This window comes from Bos indicus x Bos taurus, chromosome 3 (assembly GCF_003369695.1).
Source record: "Bos indicus x Bos taurus breed Angus x Brahman F1 hybrid chromosome 3, Bos_hybrid_MaternalHap_v2.0, whole genome shotgun sequence".
NCBI classification, from domain to species: Eukaryota; Metazoa; Chordata; class Mammalia; order Artiodactyla; family Bovidae; genus Bos; species Bos indicus x Bos taurus.
In genome coordinates, this window is record NC_040078.1 from 81,140,096 (window position 1) to 81,157,823 (window position 17,728).

At 45.4% G+C, this 17,728-nt stretch overlaps 1 protein-coding gene across 1 annotated transcript in view; it reads right to left on the minus strand.

The window, feature by feature from the left end:
* CACHD1 (cache domain containing 1) overlaps window positions 1-11,764 on the minus strand; it is a 232,163-nt gene extending 220,399 nt beyond the window's left edge. Inside the window, exon 1 of the mRNA XM_027537021.1 lies at window positions 10,925-11,764. Coding sequence (XP_027392822.1) covers window positions 10,925-11,164 — 240 coding nt within the window. The 5' untranslated portion in view covers window positions 11,165-11,764. The remainder of the gene's footprint in view (window positions 1-10,924) is intronic.
* Window positions 11,765-17,728: the final 5,964 nt, after the last annotated feature.

Below are 17,728 nucleotides of genomic sequence, written 5' to 3' on the forward strand. Positions count from 1 at the left end.
GAGATGAATGCGAAGATCACAGCAAAACTGTTAACAATATTTAAATACACATATGTTTCACCAATAAGGCCATAAAAATATTCTCAAGCCATTTATAAATACTGTTACACATATCAGAGAGGTGACAGACTTCAAAATTTCTTCTTCAAGTATATTTTCATGGTTACACACAGCACAGTAATTGTTAGGGATTTGCGACCTCCCTGTGATATACATGTTTTTGCCCTATGTAGAACCCTACTTTATTTTCGAGTGACATGGAAATATGAAGACTATTTTAAGCTGGTTAATTATTTTATAGGCGGAGTCAGGGCAGACTGATGAATCGGTACTTCAGTGTATTTAAGGATCATTAATTTCTGACCATTCCTCTTTGAATTAAGATTTGTAAAAAGAAAAAAAAAAGTTGGCCATCATATACGAGACTCAGTTTGTCTTGTTTCCTTAACATATGCCTTATCAGCTCTGCCACAGCTGAAGTGATTCCAAATTGCTTTATGACACACTTGGATTTTCTCCTGCTAATAATTTCTCCTTCCTGCCCATGACTGGCAGGCTTCTTCCACACTGCAGTAATGTGGAACAGCTAATTATCTACCAATCCACCTTGCTATTCCACACTTGGCAACTTTTATCTGCACAGGACAGCTGCACTCTCCCGTTTGAAGTGAAATGTCAGTCTCTGCTAATGCAACAAGACTTACATCACTAATGATGTCTCCACACTTTGAAGAAACAACTCAAAGCCTAATTAAAAATTCAGATTCATTCTCACTGGCTTGCTGATTTTCCCTGTCCTTCCACCAGGGCCTTGGAGTATCTTTTAAAATACTTGATGCAAAAATAAAATTGAAAAAAAAAAATATCCAAGGGGAATCCAGAAAAAAAGAAAAAGTGCTGGAGTCTTGGGCTTTGACCTAGTCTTTAAAATAATTGTTATGGTTGGAACAGAATCAGGATGTTATCATGTACAACAGATAAGAATTTCCTCCACTGGCTTCTCTACGACAATGACAACAAAGCACAGTATTTCCAGGGAAATGTGGACCCGAAGCTGCTTCTCAGTTGACCCACACTGGTATTTGGGTATCAGAACTGTTGTAATGGTAATTAACTTAGAAATCATGGGACTATGTAAATCTGCAGTAGGGGAAAACTTCTTTTGAATTCAGAATGAAGAGGGGGAAGGTAAAGAGGCTTTCAAATGACATTTATTCTGTTTCATTATCCAATCAAATAAACAAACCCTCGAAAGTAATTGTACTATTACAATTTTCACAAAAAGAAAGAGCTTCATACTTCTAATAACTAGGGAGAGAGACGCAGTCCTGAAATTCAGTTCTAAAATAGCACTCTTTCTGAAAATTACAGGTAGAATTTCATTCTGAAGATTTTATATAAATACAAAAAATAAATAAAATCACAAAAGTTGTTCTTCCCTAAAGTTTTCTTCTTATGCTTTACCTTTTTATTTAAAAAAAAAAAAAAAAAAGACTTTGGTTTGTACAGGTTCATAATTATAACCAGTTATTGATTACTTAAATTTGCTGTTTTAAAAATAGCTAACATCACTGTGGAGTCAGAATTTTGTATTTCTTCAATGGCTCACTGACTTCTAAGTATTTAAATAAAAGCTTAAAAAAAAAAAGTCATCTGTCAAATGAGACTATCAGTTATAAGTTCTCAATCATCAAAGAACTAAGCCAAAATATTTTTTCTTTTCAAAAGAAGAAATTAAAATAAAGCTTCTTGATTAAATCAAGTTTCCTTTCCATTTTAAAGCAAACATCTCTTGGGAAATGAAGCTCCCATGGGATAAGTACTGTGAAAAATGTCCAAAAGTAAGAATCCTAAAAAGTCAAGACCTGAATTCAAGGTCTATCATGTACTACTGGCGTGACCTCTAGAGAGCCACCGCCCACTGGGCCTCTGTTTCTCACCTATAAAATGAGGGGTAGGGGAGGTCTGACTTTCCCTCTGGTCCTTCTAGTTCTCATACACTTCATCAGTGGATCAGGGAGCAAAGACAGGCTCAGGGCAGGCCTGCTGAGCCTGGGTTTGTACAGCCCCTCAGGGCAGGCCACAGGCCACAGTGGGAGGCCAGCCAGCCCGTTTGCAGGTCAGAGGCAGGGAGACTGCAAAGTAGGCTCTCAAGAAACTGGACTGGGGGAAGGAGAGCCTAGGTACAGAGCAGGCCTTGGGGCTGCTGGTTGCTAAGCATTTAGCTAAAACCTAAATGACTTCAGTTGAGCTTTCTAGACAGCAAGCTCCTCATTTCTCCAGGTTTCTAGTTCATCTCCCCCAGAGCACATCCCCTCCAAAGACAAGACTCATGCACAGAAAGTAGCTAGTTCGCAACTCAAACACTACGAAGGCTTGGCCAGTCATATAGAAACTAAAGGGGAAAACCTACTTGAGAATGTGAGCAATGGGGCCACATGACCTGAGCCATAATCTAGCCTGGCTCAAACTCCTCCCCAGACTGTCCAATCACCTAGGGCAGCCTGTTCCTCTCTCAAGCCAGTGTAAACTGGGCATTTTGTTGTTACCTGCCATATATCTCACTGCCATGAAGGATCCAAGGATTCCACTACCCAACCTGTATGCTTCTCTGAACTCTTCCTGTGCCCTTTCTTCCCCCTAGCTCTCTTAGCTCCAAACCTTAAGGCCATCTTTCCATTCTCTGAAGAGCCATCACAAAAGAGTCTTCTGGGAACCCCACCCTCTGACTAACCAATTCCTATTCATTCTTCTTTTCCTGGAAGACCTTCCAGAAGCTTCCTCCACTTCTAAGCAGGTTAATATCCCTGACATACTTTCTCCAAGCATCTGGAACCTCCTTTTTCATACCATTTCATTGCCTTGGAAATTAACTGATGGATATCTCAGAATGAACATGGTGCCTGGCACCAAATAAACATTTAATGACTGTTTAAGTAATTATGATGACAGGAAGCTCATCTCCTACAACAACACGACTTAAACTCTATTCTCTGAGAAAGCTGTCCCTTTTCTATTATACGGAAACTTACTTCCCCAGAATCTTTACACACAATCACTGACTTTACTCCTAGAGCTCACTGAATAATTCTAACCCAGACACTGCAAATTGGTGGCCTCTGGCCTGATCCAGACAGCTGGCATGTTTGGTTTGGCCCACACAGTGTTTTGTTTTGTTAATCTGAATTAGTTGCCAACATTTTAAGAATTGAGAGATTTTGTTGAAAACCCAGAGACCCAGCTTCTCCTGAAAACCAGAGTCAAGTGGCAACACTGGCCCCACACTGCCACATGGCAGCAACTGGCAGAGCTGGGTAGCACCTGCTTTGCAGCCCTGGCATGTGCCCTCCCTTTCCAACAACCAACACCATGCCCTACTGATCTATACCTGGCTTGCCTCACTCTGCCTAACTGAACCCTGGAAATGTTAGAGTTAGCAACCCCGGGGTGGGCATGGATCTTGATCCCATATTTCAGCATTTTTTTCTACACTGCCTTGGCCCATTCAAATTAGTTTAGCTTCACTGATAAAACATGAGCTCTAGGAGGGAAAGCACTGGACATTCTATACTTTCCCCTCCACTCTCCTGGCCTCAGATTCTACACTACCATCTGCTGACAAACTCATCAGAAGATAATTATGTCCACAGTCAGTCTTTTCTCTTCAGCCTCCTGCCTTTCCTTACAGTTTATTTTGCTTTGTTCCTTTCTCCATCCTGCCTTCCATCTCTGAAATAGGGAGAAAGCAGGAGTGAGAAGACACGGCTCAGACTGTAAGCTGGCCACTAAGAAAACACAGAAACTCACAGCCTCGTGGGGAAAGCCAGGCATGAAAATGAGGGCCAGATGGCACGTGCCCAGGAGAAAAAAGGGGTCCTAGAGGAGCTTCCCAAAAGAATCTTAGGTGTTACATCTGGAAGGCAAAGGAGGCTGCTGGACAAAGGTACCAGCTATTTTGTAAAGGGCTAGGGAATGCGCGGGAGAAGGCAATGACACCCCACTCCAGTACTCTTGCCTGGAAAATCCCATGGACGGAGGAGCCTGGTGGGCTGCGGTCTATGGGGTCGCACAGAGTTGGACACGACTGAAGCGACTTAGCAGCAGCAGGGAATGCACAATGGCTCAGTGGGAAAAGAATCCACCTGCAATGCAGGAAACCAGGGTTCAATCCCTGGGTGAAGATGATCCCCTGGAGAAGGAAATAGCAACCCACTCCAGTGTCCTCACCTGGGAAATTCCATGGACAGAGAAGCCTGGCAGGCTGTAGGCCATGTCATGACCGAGAAACTAAACCACCACCACCACACGGCAATCATTTTGCTCAGGCATGTCCTAAAAAATTTTAAGTATATACCCTCTAAAATATTTGTATTGATGGACTGCAAATTCTATATACTAGTATATCAATATATTATGCCTATTATAAAACATTAACATAGAAATTAAATAAGAATGTAATAAAAATGTTACAGATAGAATCATGGGATACCTGGAATTTCCTTCAAAATAATCAGGAGGGCGGGAAAGAGCAGGTAGAGGCAGAGATGAAACCAGCCTGACCACAAGTAGATAGCTTGTTTAAGCTGGGTAAGAGATACAGGAATATTTTTATGCTCTTCTCTTTACTTCTATATATTTTTTCAAATCCTTGTATTAAAAAAAGCTTAAAAGTAAATAAGGGAATTCCCTGCTGATCCAGTGGTTAAGATTTCATGCCTCCACTGCAGGGAGCCTTTTCACTTCCATGCATTGGAGAAGGAAATGGCAACCCATTCCAGTGTTCTTGCCTGGAGAATCCCAGGGACAGGGGAGCCTGGTGGGCTTCCGTCTATGGGGTCGCACAGAGTCAGACATGACTGAATCGACTTAGCAGCAGCAGCAGCAACTTCAGAGAGCATGGGTTTGATCCCGCATGCTGTGTGGTGTAGCCAAAAAAAAAAAAAGTAAATAAAAATGACTCTAATTGGCAGGTCTAATACTTTCTTCATAAATCTTAAATGATGGTTTTGCATCACATCCATGAGGTCGGTGCACCACACTTTGGTAATCCCTGGGCCAGAGGACTGACTACACTGAAATCTGCAGGTTCTAAAGCTTAGATTTCAGTTTCATTCCGGCTCTGGAGCTGCAAAATTTTTGTTGGCTTCCAGGTTCTGTGCCCTGGCACTAAACATGCTGTCCATGTTTATTTCTGTTTACTGATTGTTCCTACATTAGACTGTGTGCTAAAAGAGGTCCCCCCCCATTAACCAAATGAAGCTCAAAGGTAATTTAATAATATGCTGGAAGTGACAGAGTTAATAACTAGTAGAGTCAAAACTGGTGCCCTTTATATTTTGACCTCCAATATACTTTTACTCCAGGTTGAAGCAGATTCAAAACAAATCCCATTGCACTTAATACCAAACTTCCAGAGTTCTCCAAGGTTCCTGTTGGCTCATCCACTTAAGCTCAAGGAAGGAACTCTTCAAGCAGCAACCAGAAATAGCACCAAGTTATAAAGTGTGAAACCATCCCCTTACCCTCCCCCACACCCCTCCAGATTTAAGTACAACTGGCAGGAAAAAGCTAAGCAGCTAAGACAGGTATTAGTGGAGAGGAAGGGGAGGAAGTACTGATTCTAAGCACACTGGGGAGAGTCCCTTAGAAGTGATTCAACATGTGTTTCTTTGCACTCATTCTTACCAAGTTCAATTCATCCACCAATGGTCAATTTTGTTCTACTCCAAATGAGCAATCTCAGAAGAAAACAAGGCTGCAGCTTTCCCATTAGGGCTTATACTACACACAGGGCATAGAATCAAATAACATTATTTGCATTTTTTTCCATTCCTAAAATATTCTCAATTGCCTAAGTACATATTCAAATCATCCTAAAACATACCATTCTTGGTATGATTGACATGACTAGGGGGCAAATGCCAACCTTATCTAAACATCACTGTAAATCAGCATGAAGTTATAGTAGGGCCACCAGGGTGTTGATGTGAAATAACCACAGAAGCTCTAGGTGTGAGGGCCAGAGAAATAAGACATGGGGCCATATGCAGAGGTACAGAGTTACAGTCACCCCCACTAATCAAGAATTTAAGACATAGCAACTCCCTTGTCCAGTACCACCAAGGGGCCTTAGAAATGTCTGAAGAACTGCTTATTTGGTTCCCCTTAGTGTCTGAGGCTGCTGATGCTTTCAGGACTGCCCTCTGTGTGTGGCAGATCACTTAAAAGGCTGCAGGAGGAGTAGTCAACTTCATGACCTCATCAGATAATCTTGGCAGCCCTCCGCTGTACTTCCATAATGCCCTGTTCCTCGATGCAGCATGGTACTAGCCCACTACTTCTCCGACCCTCACTAAACACCTCCTTTTGTATCTGTCTGCATCATCAGTTGAGAGCTTCAGGGCACAGACAAGATCTTATTTACCTTCTATCCCCAGCTTAAAGTCAAAGTGAAGTCACTCAGTGGTGTCTGACTCTTTGTGATCCCATGGACTGTAGCCCACCAGGCTCCTCTGTCCATGGGATTCTCCAGGCAAGAATACTGGAGTGGGTTGCCATTTCCTTCTCCAGGGGATCTTCCCAACCCAGGGATTGAACCCGGGTCTCTGCATTGCAGGCAGACACTTTAACCTCTGAGCCACCAGGGAAGCCCTGTCCCTAGCTTAAGCCCAACCCAAAGTCCTTCATAGAATAGAAGTCTCCCCCAAAGTTTGTTGAATGTATGCAAATATGGACAGTGAACTTAATGCTTTTCTAGGGCATACAAAGTCGGCCTCCCCTTTCACTTTCAGCTGCAGCCACTATTTACAACACTGCTCTATATTTTCAGTCAACACCTCACCAATACTGAGCTTATCAGTTCTGTCCTGGCTGCCTCCTTTCCTTCCATTTGAAGTGAAGCTCCTCAGATTGTACTTCTGGCATTTGTTCTGCCCCTATTGGAAGGATTCTCCCCACCCATCCCCCTTCCAGGCCCCATACAGCAGCTGTCTGACCAACCTGCTGGTGTGTCTGCCAAGTTCACAGTGACTATGCCCAGCTCAGCAGAGCTGAGTTAGAATTAACATCAAGGCGGGCAACCTGGCTATGTGCCAGGTCCTTGCTGTTAGGAAGCCTGTATTGTCATATAATGTTAAATGGGCCTTATAAGTGCCTGGTGAAATGGCTCCCAGAGCCAGATACGCCTTCTAACAAGCAGGCATTGTTGCTTAACTGTTTTACCTGTGCAACCTTACCTCCACCTCCAAATTGTAAACTCCTTAAGGGGCTGTGCTGGAATATCTCCTTTTAAATCCACCAAACACTCAGCTAGCATAGTGCTCTGTGCCTAGTCAGCTTCTAAGGAAATCTCTTTGCTGAAGAACAACCACATCTGTCAACAGTTCCCAGTCCCAGCTCCACATCAACAGGTGCTTTCACATGGACTATTTTCATTAAGTCCACAGAGCAGATCTCCAGGAAGAATCATCACTGCCACCTTTACAGACAAAGATCACCTAACTTCTAAAGTGGCAGAGCTGGAACCCAGGTTTCCAATATGGAAACTTTCCATTCCATGATGCTCCTTCATTCAATAAAAAAAAAAAAAAAACTTTTTGCATGAATGAAAAAGCAGAAACAAGGCTCCCTGAACACAGCCATTCTCTGCTCCCTAGATCTCAATGTCCATGGTTTCACTCCACCAGACCCCTGAGGAGATGATGATTAGGTTTTTGACTTTTACCCATGATGTATGAGGCCTGCTGCCAGGGGGGCAGTATTCAGTGGCAACTTTCCCAAGGCACTGGCAAAATTAGTTGGTGCAAATCATTTAGAGAATTTTTTTTTTTAACTTTGTCCATTACTAAAAAGGAACCACAACAAAAAACCATGAGCAGGCAGCTACCATGAGAAAAACCTTTCCAAGGAAATCTTTAAGCTAGGCTGCTTTTCAAACTTTCTTTATCAGCCAGCACAAAAACTATGCCACAGGAAACTACAGTGCTGAAAGAAGTTCTGGGTTTTGTTTTTGTAAAATTCTTCCTTGTGCCTGTCTTGTGAGAGGTGACAACAGGCCTCCCCCTTGGAAGCGGCTTTGCAATTTCTCCAAATTAAAAACGGTCTTTGGAGAATTTCAGCAGTAGTGACGTAAAAGTCTGGAAATGGGTTTTTAATTCATAAATGAACCTACACAAAGTTTCTTGTCAAAGAAGATGCCGCCGTGAAAAGTCTGCACTGTACTTGACATGCCAAGGTCAAGTGAAAAGAGTCGATGCCTTAATTGAGAGAGGACATTCTTTTCCTGCAAAGGTAGAATACCTCTCTCCAACTCCTTCATATCTTTGGATGGAACTTTGACCCCACTCACCTTAACACTCACATGAGGCTACCTGTCTTAGAGCAACAGATTGGCTATAATATCCAACATGTCACAAGGAGTGATTATATTATCTGCTCTTTAGACAGCTAAACCCACATAATTTCAGACCCACTGAACAAATCCCAGAGGTTTACAGAGGAAAATTTGAGGCTTGCAACCTTGTTTTAAGGGCAATAAATGTAACCTGCTTTAGATTTTATTTTACAAACATCTGTCCCCCACCCCCCCAAAAAAACAAGCTGGCAGTCTAACAAAACTGAAAAGAGATTTCCCCCAATTTTCCCAGAAGGAGGCAAGTGGCAGATCAATGTACAGCTCAAGAAGAAGAATTTAAATACAGTATGTGCTGCTCCTTTTAAAAAGGGAGAGAAGCCACTTCACATTTTGCCAGACAAAACCCTGTCCCCAGGAGGCCAGCTTCCACAATGAGGTTGCAAAGGTGTTAGAAAGAGGCCAGTTGGAGGAGATAAAGGGCCATTTGGGCACAAACCCCCCACTGATCAGAGCTTTTTTTTCTTCTTCTTCTTCTAAAGTGTCTCCCTTTCAACAGGGAAGCCTTTTAAAACTACATTTGTTTTGGATCCCTACCTGAAAGACAATGTGTTGGGATCCGATTTCACCTTTTGTCAAGGATTGGGTGAGAAACAGTAAAACTGCTGTCAGCATCTTAGAAAAAGCTAGTCCTTCACTTATATGGTGGTGGTGGTGGGAGACCCGAAGGTCCCCTGTCCAGCCCTAGTGATGGGATGAAGGTGACAAATGGCTGCCAATCTTAAGATCACTGTCCAAAACTGTAATGTATTAAATTTCTTTATTAAAAGAGGGTCTCTATGCAAAAACACAATTGTTTGTCCTCTGAATTGAAACATTCATCAGTGGAAAAAGAAATCCTAGTTTTTCCCTAACATTTTAGTTCATTTCCTCTAAAAGTTACTTGACTCCTGAGAACTCTGTCAGCAATCATCAAAAATCAGAACATGCATATGGAAAAAATTATAACAATCTGAACCGAAAAGATCTGCGTAGAAAAGTTCAATGTTGTATCTTAAAAGTTTGCCTACTCTTATGCAAATGAAGAAAAATCGGACTCTACTGCACTTCAGGGCTGGTGTCTGCACATAAACACAATTATCTTTCAGGCAAACCATCCACTCCTAAAACAAAACAAACCACCCAATAGTCTTTCACTACAGCGGTAAAGGTCGGTGGAATTGACTTTAGGAAAACTGTATCATCCTTGGAGGAGACTGGTGGTGGTTAGGGCGGGAGGGTAAAGAAAAAAAAAAATCAGAAACCGGAATCCCAAGTGACTTCTACCTCTCCCGATGGGAGGTAGAAGGGTGGTCACAGTAGAATCGAAATCAGAAACCTCTTCCGAGAACACGTTCCTGGAAACTTCGCTCTTTCGTAAACCACATGCATCACATTATTGTTCGAATACGGAAGAGAAGGAGGTTACTTTACAGAAAAATGTTACAGCAAATATTTCAGATTCGGAATGTCAGTTCTACCTCTCCTAATCGAGTGGGCCTTTCCGGCCAAAGAGGTTAAAATAACGGGATAGAATCTCCAGGTGGTTGCTGTTTAGCAATTTTTTTTTTTTTTTTTACTACTGTTGGTACTGTTGGTTATTAGTAACATCTTCACGATTCCTTACTGGCCTCGGGCAATATTTCTTTAGCACCACCACCACCACCCCCTCCCTGGGAGGACGGACCTGGTAAACAATTTAGAGAAATGGGAACCTTATTCCCTATGCTTGCTTTTTCCTCCACCCCATACCAAAAGGCATACACAAAACAAAACAAAAACATTCGGACAGCGCGCAACCAACAGCGGAAAGCAACAAAAAATGTCCCCCACACAGCACGAGTCGGGGATCTACCAAGAGTCTATGAGGCCGGCCCCTCCCCCAAGGCACCCGGGCTGGGAGAGGGAGAGCGGAGTTCACTCCCCGGACGCTCTCAGCGGGCCCAGGTGGCCCTGGAGCAGCTGCGCAAGCGGCGGTGACGGCCCTCCGGGCGCCCATTCGTGCGCCTCTGTCGGGGGGACCCGAAGAGCTGATCAAGGGGGTACAGACTGGAAGCCTCGGAAAACCGTCCGAGCCAGGCGGGACCGTCAGCCCTGGGATGGATACACAAAGAGGGAAAAGGGGAGTTTGTAGGGGTGGCGGCGGGGTTTAAAAAAAAAAAAACTGCGGGGGAAATTGGTGCAAATTAGGAAAGGAGGCGCAAAGGAACCTGAGAATCCTCGCCGAGATAATAGAGCTGTGCTCGGGGAGGGGCATGGGAAATGGGTCCTGTGCAAAGGGCAGGGGCTTCTGCACAGGAGAAAGAGAAGGGGACCCAAGAACTTGGAAGGAGTTGGTGTGTAGTTAGAGGATCCACGCAGAGGCCAGAGGTGTCCGGGGCAAAGGGTGCTCTGTGCATGCGGGCGAGGTCGGTGCTCGGTTAAAGTGACCTGTACTGGGGATGGGACCCGGCTCTGAGCAAAGGAGCGAGGCGGGATGTGCCTGGCAAGCTCCCGGGCACAAGGGGTGGGGGTGGGGGTGGGGGGGACCCTTACCTGCATAGTGACGACCCCCAGCTCTTCCGCCGCCAGCCTCCGCATCTGGCTCGCCAGCACTTGAGCCTCGTCCAGGATAGAGAATTCGGCGTCGGCCCCGGCCCCCAGCAGCCAGCCCACGGCCAGGCAGAGCAGCCAGAGGGGCGGCCGCCGCGCCTGGATCCGTCCAAGCGAGCCCCAACCCCCGCGGGCCAGGGCGGCTGCCCCTGCCGCCTCCTCTTCCTCCGGCTCTCGGGTCATGCCGCCTCCCCCGACTCCCCGCCGACGGGCTCCAGGAGCCGGGAAGCGGGGAGGTAGCCCCGGGAGGTGCGCCCAGGGCCCGCTCGGCGCACCCCGCAAAACTTTCTCGCCCTTCTGCAGCAGCTTCTAGGCGCCCCGGCAGCTCCTAAACTTAGGGGGGCGCCCAGTTACGGCGCGGGAGCGCGGGCGGCCACCATCGCGGGATCGGGCGGCCGCGGCAGGAGAGGAAGCAACCGCCCCAGCAGTGTCCCGGACCCCGGCGCCGGCGCTGCCCCCGCGAGGCGGCGGGCTGCTGCGAGAGCTGCGGCGTCCGCACCCGGTGCGTGGCCGCTGGGCTCACAAGCCGAGCCGCGGAGCTTTCGCTTCCCGCGGGTCCCAGCGGAGAGAGGCGGCGGCGAAGGCGGGCGGCTGCAGCCTGGGAGGAGGAGCGGCGATCGGGCTTGGTAGGCTGGGGCAGCCACCCGAGCGAGCAGGGAGAGGTTTAAAAAAAAAAAAAAAGCTGAAAGAAAGAAAGAAAGCCAGCGGCGGGGGAAAGGGAGGTGTCTGGTGCCACCACGCTGCGCTCCGGCTCCGTGCACTTCCCGGCCCGGCAGCCGCCGCGGCTGCGGTGATTTATGGAAGCGGGGAGAGAGGCGGGGACATTCCCCCGGTCGCCCCTCCTCTCTCTGCCCGGCTCCCGCCTCAGAACCGGCCCCTGGAGACGCTGCGGGCCCGAGAACAGGCTCTCGGCTCGGGTACCAGACCTGCACGGGGTGGGGGTCCCTGGAACCTTCTGGTTGCCGGGGACAGTTATCCACCCCAGCTCTCACCACCTCTGCCCCCGCGAAGGGACTCCGGGATCCCACCATCGAAAGTCCCTTTAAGTTCTAGGACGCTGGCTTTCTGCCTGGCAGAGATTTGTGAAGGACGGGACTGCCATTTGTGGGTCCACTGCTCCCCTTCGGTGTTACCAGTAACAATAGCTAGCATTTGTTAGATCAACGGATTCCTTTTTGTTTTTAACCAACTACTATGTGCCCGGCCCAGTGCTCTGGGGTTTGTATACATTATCCTTTAATCCTCACCACATCCCTGTGAGGTATGTATCTTTATCCCCAAATTTTAGGTAACAAAGACTGAGGCTTAGAGAGGTGGAATAAATTGCCGAAGGTCACCCAGGGGATAAGAGGCAAATCCAGACTTTAAGCAGTCGGAGACTATTGCTCTTAAATAGGACGTAGTTCTTTCTGTCTCTTTTTGGAAATGAACCATCTGATCTCATCAAAAGCAAAAAACAAAACAAAACCCCAAAAATTACTGAGCTGGAATTCACTCCAGACATCTATTCTCTGCAGCGGGGGAAGGGAATTTCCTTCCTTCCTGCCTACTCCTGACTCCTGGCTTAGGCTGTCTGAGAAATCACCTGTTGGAAGCACCTGAAACATATAGATGAGGGTGGGGTGGGGGTGGGAGCGGGGGGTGGGGGGGGTGGGGGGGGGTGGTAAGGCCACCATTCTTCCAAGCCAGGTTCCTGCTTGTAGGTTCCTAGAGTCCAGAGTCATGCCTGAGAAGGTGAAGGCTGTCTAGCAGAGGCCTTAGCAGGACCAGAACCTGGATTTGGTGCTCTCTTCACTTTACAGCAAAACCTTCTGTTTTACTTGTTCACGGTATTGTATTAAAAACGCAAGCTTTCCCTGGCCCATATTACCTCAAGATTCTTTTTCGGTTCTGAGTTCCCCCATCAGTGCTTCTCTGCTATACTCTATATTTTCATTTGTGACACTCTCCATTCTATCTGCCCTTGAGAGGCACACAGGCTTCTTGGAACAATGTCACTTATTATGTACAATGCTTGTTTTACATAACGCTTCCTGGAAGTAAGGTAAGCTTCTTGAAGGCAGGGGCCAATCCACTTCTCCATCATTCACACTTAGCTCAGTACCAAGCACAAAGTACAAAGTAAGTACACAAAGTAAGTAAAAATGATTCTTGAATTAATGATGGGATTAAAACAAATCTATCTATTGTCTTCCATCTCCAGAATTGAATTGACACTTGGTATCAATATTGTCACCCTGCTTATTTAACTTCTATGCAGAGTATAGAAACGCTGGGCTTTCTCTATGCAGAGAAACGCTGGGCTGGAAGAAGCACAAGCTGGAATCAAGATTGCCAGGAGAAATATCAATAACCTCAGATATGCAGATGACACCACCCTTATGGCAGAAAGTGAAGAGGAACTCAAAAGCCTCTTGATGAAAGTGAAAGTGGAGAGTGAAAAAATTGGCTTAAAGCTCAACATTCAGAAAACGAAGATCACAGCATCTGGTCCCATCACTTCATGGGAAATAGATGGGGAAACAGTGGAAACAGTGTCAGACTTTATCTTTTTGGGCTCCAAAATCACTGCAGATGGTGACTGCAGCCATGAAATTAAAAGACGCTTACTCCTTGGAAGGAAAGTTATGACCAACCTAGATAGCATATTCAAAAGCAGAGACATTACTTTGCCAACAAAGGTCCATCTAGTCAAGGCTATGGTTTTTCCAGTGGTCATGTATGGATGCGAGAGTTGGACTGTGAAGAAGGCTGAGCGCCGAAGAATTGATGCTTTTGAACTGTGGTGTTGGAGAAGACTCTTGAGAGTCCCTTGGACTGCAAGGAGATCCAACCAGTCCATTCTGAAGGAGATCAGCCCTGGGATTTCTTTGGAAGGAATGATGCTAAAGCTGAAACTCCAGTACTTTGGCCACCTCATGCGAAGAGTTGACTCATTGGAAAAGACTCTGATGCTGGGAGGGATTGGGGGCAGGAGGAGAAGGGGACGACAGAGGATGAGATGGCTGGATGGCATCACTGACTCGATGGCCGTGAGTCTGAGTGAACTCCAGGAGATGGTGATGGACAAGGAGGCCTGGCGTGCTGTGATTCATGGGGTTGCAAAGAGTTGGACACGACTGAGCGACTGAACTGAACTGATCAAGAAGATCCTATAACTGGTTTTTTTATTGTTACACCATGACATATGATAATCAGTGATACAAAACATATTCATCCCTGTGGTAAGTGGAAGATGAAAAAAAAGAAAACAAAAATGATAAATGACAGCTAGCATTAATTTTCAGAGAAGGCAATGGCACCCCACTCCAGTACTCTTGCCTGGAAAATCCCATGGACGGAGGAGCCTGGTAGGCTGCAGTCCATGGGGTCGCTAAGAGTCCGACACAACTGAGCGACTTCACTTTCACTTTTCACTTTCATGCATTGGAGAAGGAAATGGCAACCCACTCCATTGTTCTTGCCTGGAGAATCCCAGGGACAGGGGAGCCTGGTGGGCTGCTGTCTATGGGGTCGCACAGAGTCGGACACGACTGAAGTGACTTAGCAGCAGCAGCATTAATTTTTTGTCTAGATTCTTCAAGGTACTGTCATCAAAATTGCCACAAATCATCCTCTTTCTGAAATTTTTTCAAAATGGCTTCTCCATCTTTACTCAGCTTTTATATGTTGTTATTTCTTGGGTTCTATTTCTTGGGATTCTAATGCTATGTTCCTTTTCTAACTTAAGATTTTTTTTGAGAACTCTCATGTTACACCCATGCCTACAATTATTACCAAGACAGCAGAGTATTGCAAATTTCTAAACAAAGTTCTATCTCCCTTCTAAGTGGGATTTCCAAAATTCTGTTTACTGGCTTCTCTACTAGATATAGGTGGCCACCAGTGGTAAAGAATCCACCAGCCAATGCAGGAGACATAAGAGACACAGGTTCAGTCCCTGGGTTGGGAAGATCCCCTGGAGGAGGTCATGGCAACCCACTCCAGTATTCTTGCCTGGAGAATCCCATGGACAGAGGAGCCTGGCGGGCTACAGTCCATGGGGTCACAAAGAGTTGGACACGCCTGAAGTGACTTATAATGAACACATTCTACTGGAGACATTTGAACTAAAACTCATTCCTGTTTTCTGCTATTCTCCACCTAAATCTATACCATACTGCAAATCAGGGTGGATGTCACCCATGCCCCAAACTAGGTACCTTACTCCCCACATCTCTCTCTCATCCATCCCCTGCTCTCTATCTGTATCCCATTGGTTGACTTCAGCTGCACATCACAGCTTATCTATAATTATGACCACAGTCTCCTCTCAGGTCTCCATGGAGACCACCTCACTCCCATCTTTCTATTCTCCATGCTGAAACCAAAATCACTTTTCTAAAAGTCAAATCTGAACTTGTCTCTTGCTAACCTAGACATTTCTGATGCCCCATCACAGAGAAATAAACTTAACACTAGTCTCTCTGTGCTCTGGTTTATGTGCCTTTCCGGACTTCTGGAATCTACTCTGCCCCCTAAATCCTCACCACCCCAGAAAACACCTTGCTGGGGGTATTGAAACTCTCCCCTTCTCCTCACCTGACAAACCCCTACTGAGCTGAGCTGTCACTTCTGTGAAGCCTTCTCTGACACCAAACTCCACAGAACTGATTGCTCTTCCTTTGATTCCCTCTAATTCTCATTTCTTCTCGTAGCATTTATTATCAATTGGAAAGTCATGTTTTCTCCCCCTTCCTGGTTCTCATTAGGTCCACCAAACACCTGTAGCCTTAGGACATTCTTAATAAACTGCAAAACCTGTGAAGTAGAATCTCTGGAGGTGAGCTAGGTCCTGGAATGTACATTTTACAAACACCCCAACTCCGTAAGTCTTATGAACTGCTGCTCCCCAGGATGCTAACTCACTTATCACTAAATCTAGCATTTAGTTCAGTATCTACACTCACTAGAGTCTCAGTACCCAGGAAGGGCCATGTGACTTTTCCTGTGTCACCAACAAGTAAATATCTCAGAAAAATAGTCATTTGCCCAACTAATGTTTGCAAACCTGGGCCTTCAATGCCAGGCTCTGGTGTTAGGGAGCCTGGTGTCAGGGAGAATGTTTACACACATATACCCTGGTATATGATGGGCCAATTAAAGCTTGTTGTCTGATGATAGACTATTGAGTTGCCCCAAAGGTTTGAATTTTTCATAAGATGGTATGGGAAAATCTGAACGAACTTTTTGGACAACTCAATCCTAATCCTTAATGCCTCCACTGCATTTAAGTATAATTGCTCTACCATTAGGGCTTCCCAGGTGGGTCAGGGGTAAAGAATCTGTCTGTGACACAGGAGACACAGGTTCAATCCCTGAGGAAGGCAAGGCAACCCACTCCAGTACTCTTGCCTGGGAAATCCCATGGACAGAGGAGCCTGGCAGGCTATGTCCATGGGGTTGCAGAGTGGGATATGACTGAAGTGACTGAGCAGGCACTCATGCCCTACCGTCAACTCCTCTCAGCACCAGCTGACTTTTCCAGGGAGTGGGGGTGGGGAGAAGCTGATTAGAATTGGCTGGGCTTCTAACATTAAGTAGCCAATCTGTAGCACCCAAGGCATGGCAAAAAGATGAACTCAGTCAAGCAAATTTTCATTGTCAAAAAGTTTAGGGAAAATAAGAGGAAAAAGCAGTTAGAAGTTGTAGTTGAAATTAAAGATATGAGAAGTCAAAGGGGACATGAATCCCATAAGACACATTACAGGAAATCTATCACTATAAATACATACATATATATGTATAAAATTATACATAAACATTTTTACACATACATAAAAACTTTATATATAGCCATATATGTGTATGTGGGCATGCATGCGTGTATGGCCATATAGCATGGCAGCTAAAAGCATGGAGTTTAGAATCAGAAAACCTGGGTTCAGACCCCAAGGACAGTAATTATTAGCTGTGTCATCTCTTCTCTTAAGCTTCTGTTTCTTCATCTGTACTTTGTAAACAGTAATAACCAAAGTTTTTGAGAAAAGTCATGTAAAGCACCTGCTATGTAGAAGCACTCAATAAAAATGGGGATGTCTGCAAGCTGAAGCTATGAGGGCACAAACGTTATGAAGGAGCTAAGAAAGCTGAGCAGAGAAAAAAGAATGGAGAACACAGAACCTGTGGCCTGAGAGAGACCATCCCTAAGACTCAGAACCAACTTAGTTTCAGACCTTTCTCATTGCAGTTCAAATCTACATGTTCTATTAATAAGACTCTTTTCCCCCTCCTTGTCTTGATGTAATTCTAAGGATCAAGTTCAACCATCCATTCTTACAGTAAGGACAATATGGACTGTAGGGCTATTTGAACTACAAAACAAGGAAAAGAATGGTAAGTGAGCCACAACTGTCCAGAAGACCAGAGACCACCATGAAAGCTCTCTGATAGTTTAAGCTTCCCCCTAAATTGCCCTGTACTCCTTGCTTGTGACCTGACTGGATGCCTGTTCATTATTTGCTTCCTCTTCATAAGCTCCTTAATGTGCAGGCTTGTCATTTTCCATTTATAGGTCTGTTTTCTCCATCTTCATGTTTGTCAAAGTGCGGCCTACAGGCTTCTCCAGCAGAATCATCCATCAGGGACTGTGACTGCCTTATTCAATGCCACACTGTCAAGCACAACTCTAACTCTGGACCCAGAGTAGAAACCCAAGAAATGCTGTACCAAAGAATCTTTAAAAATTAGGAAAATCCATGAATCATT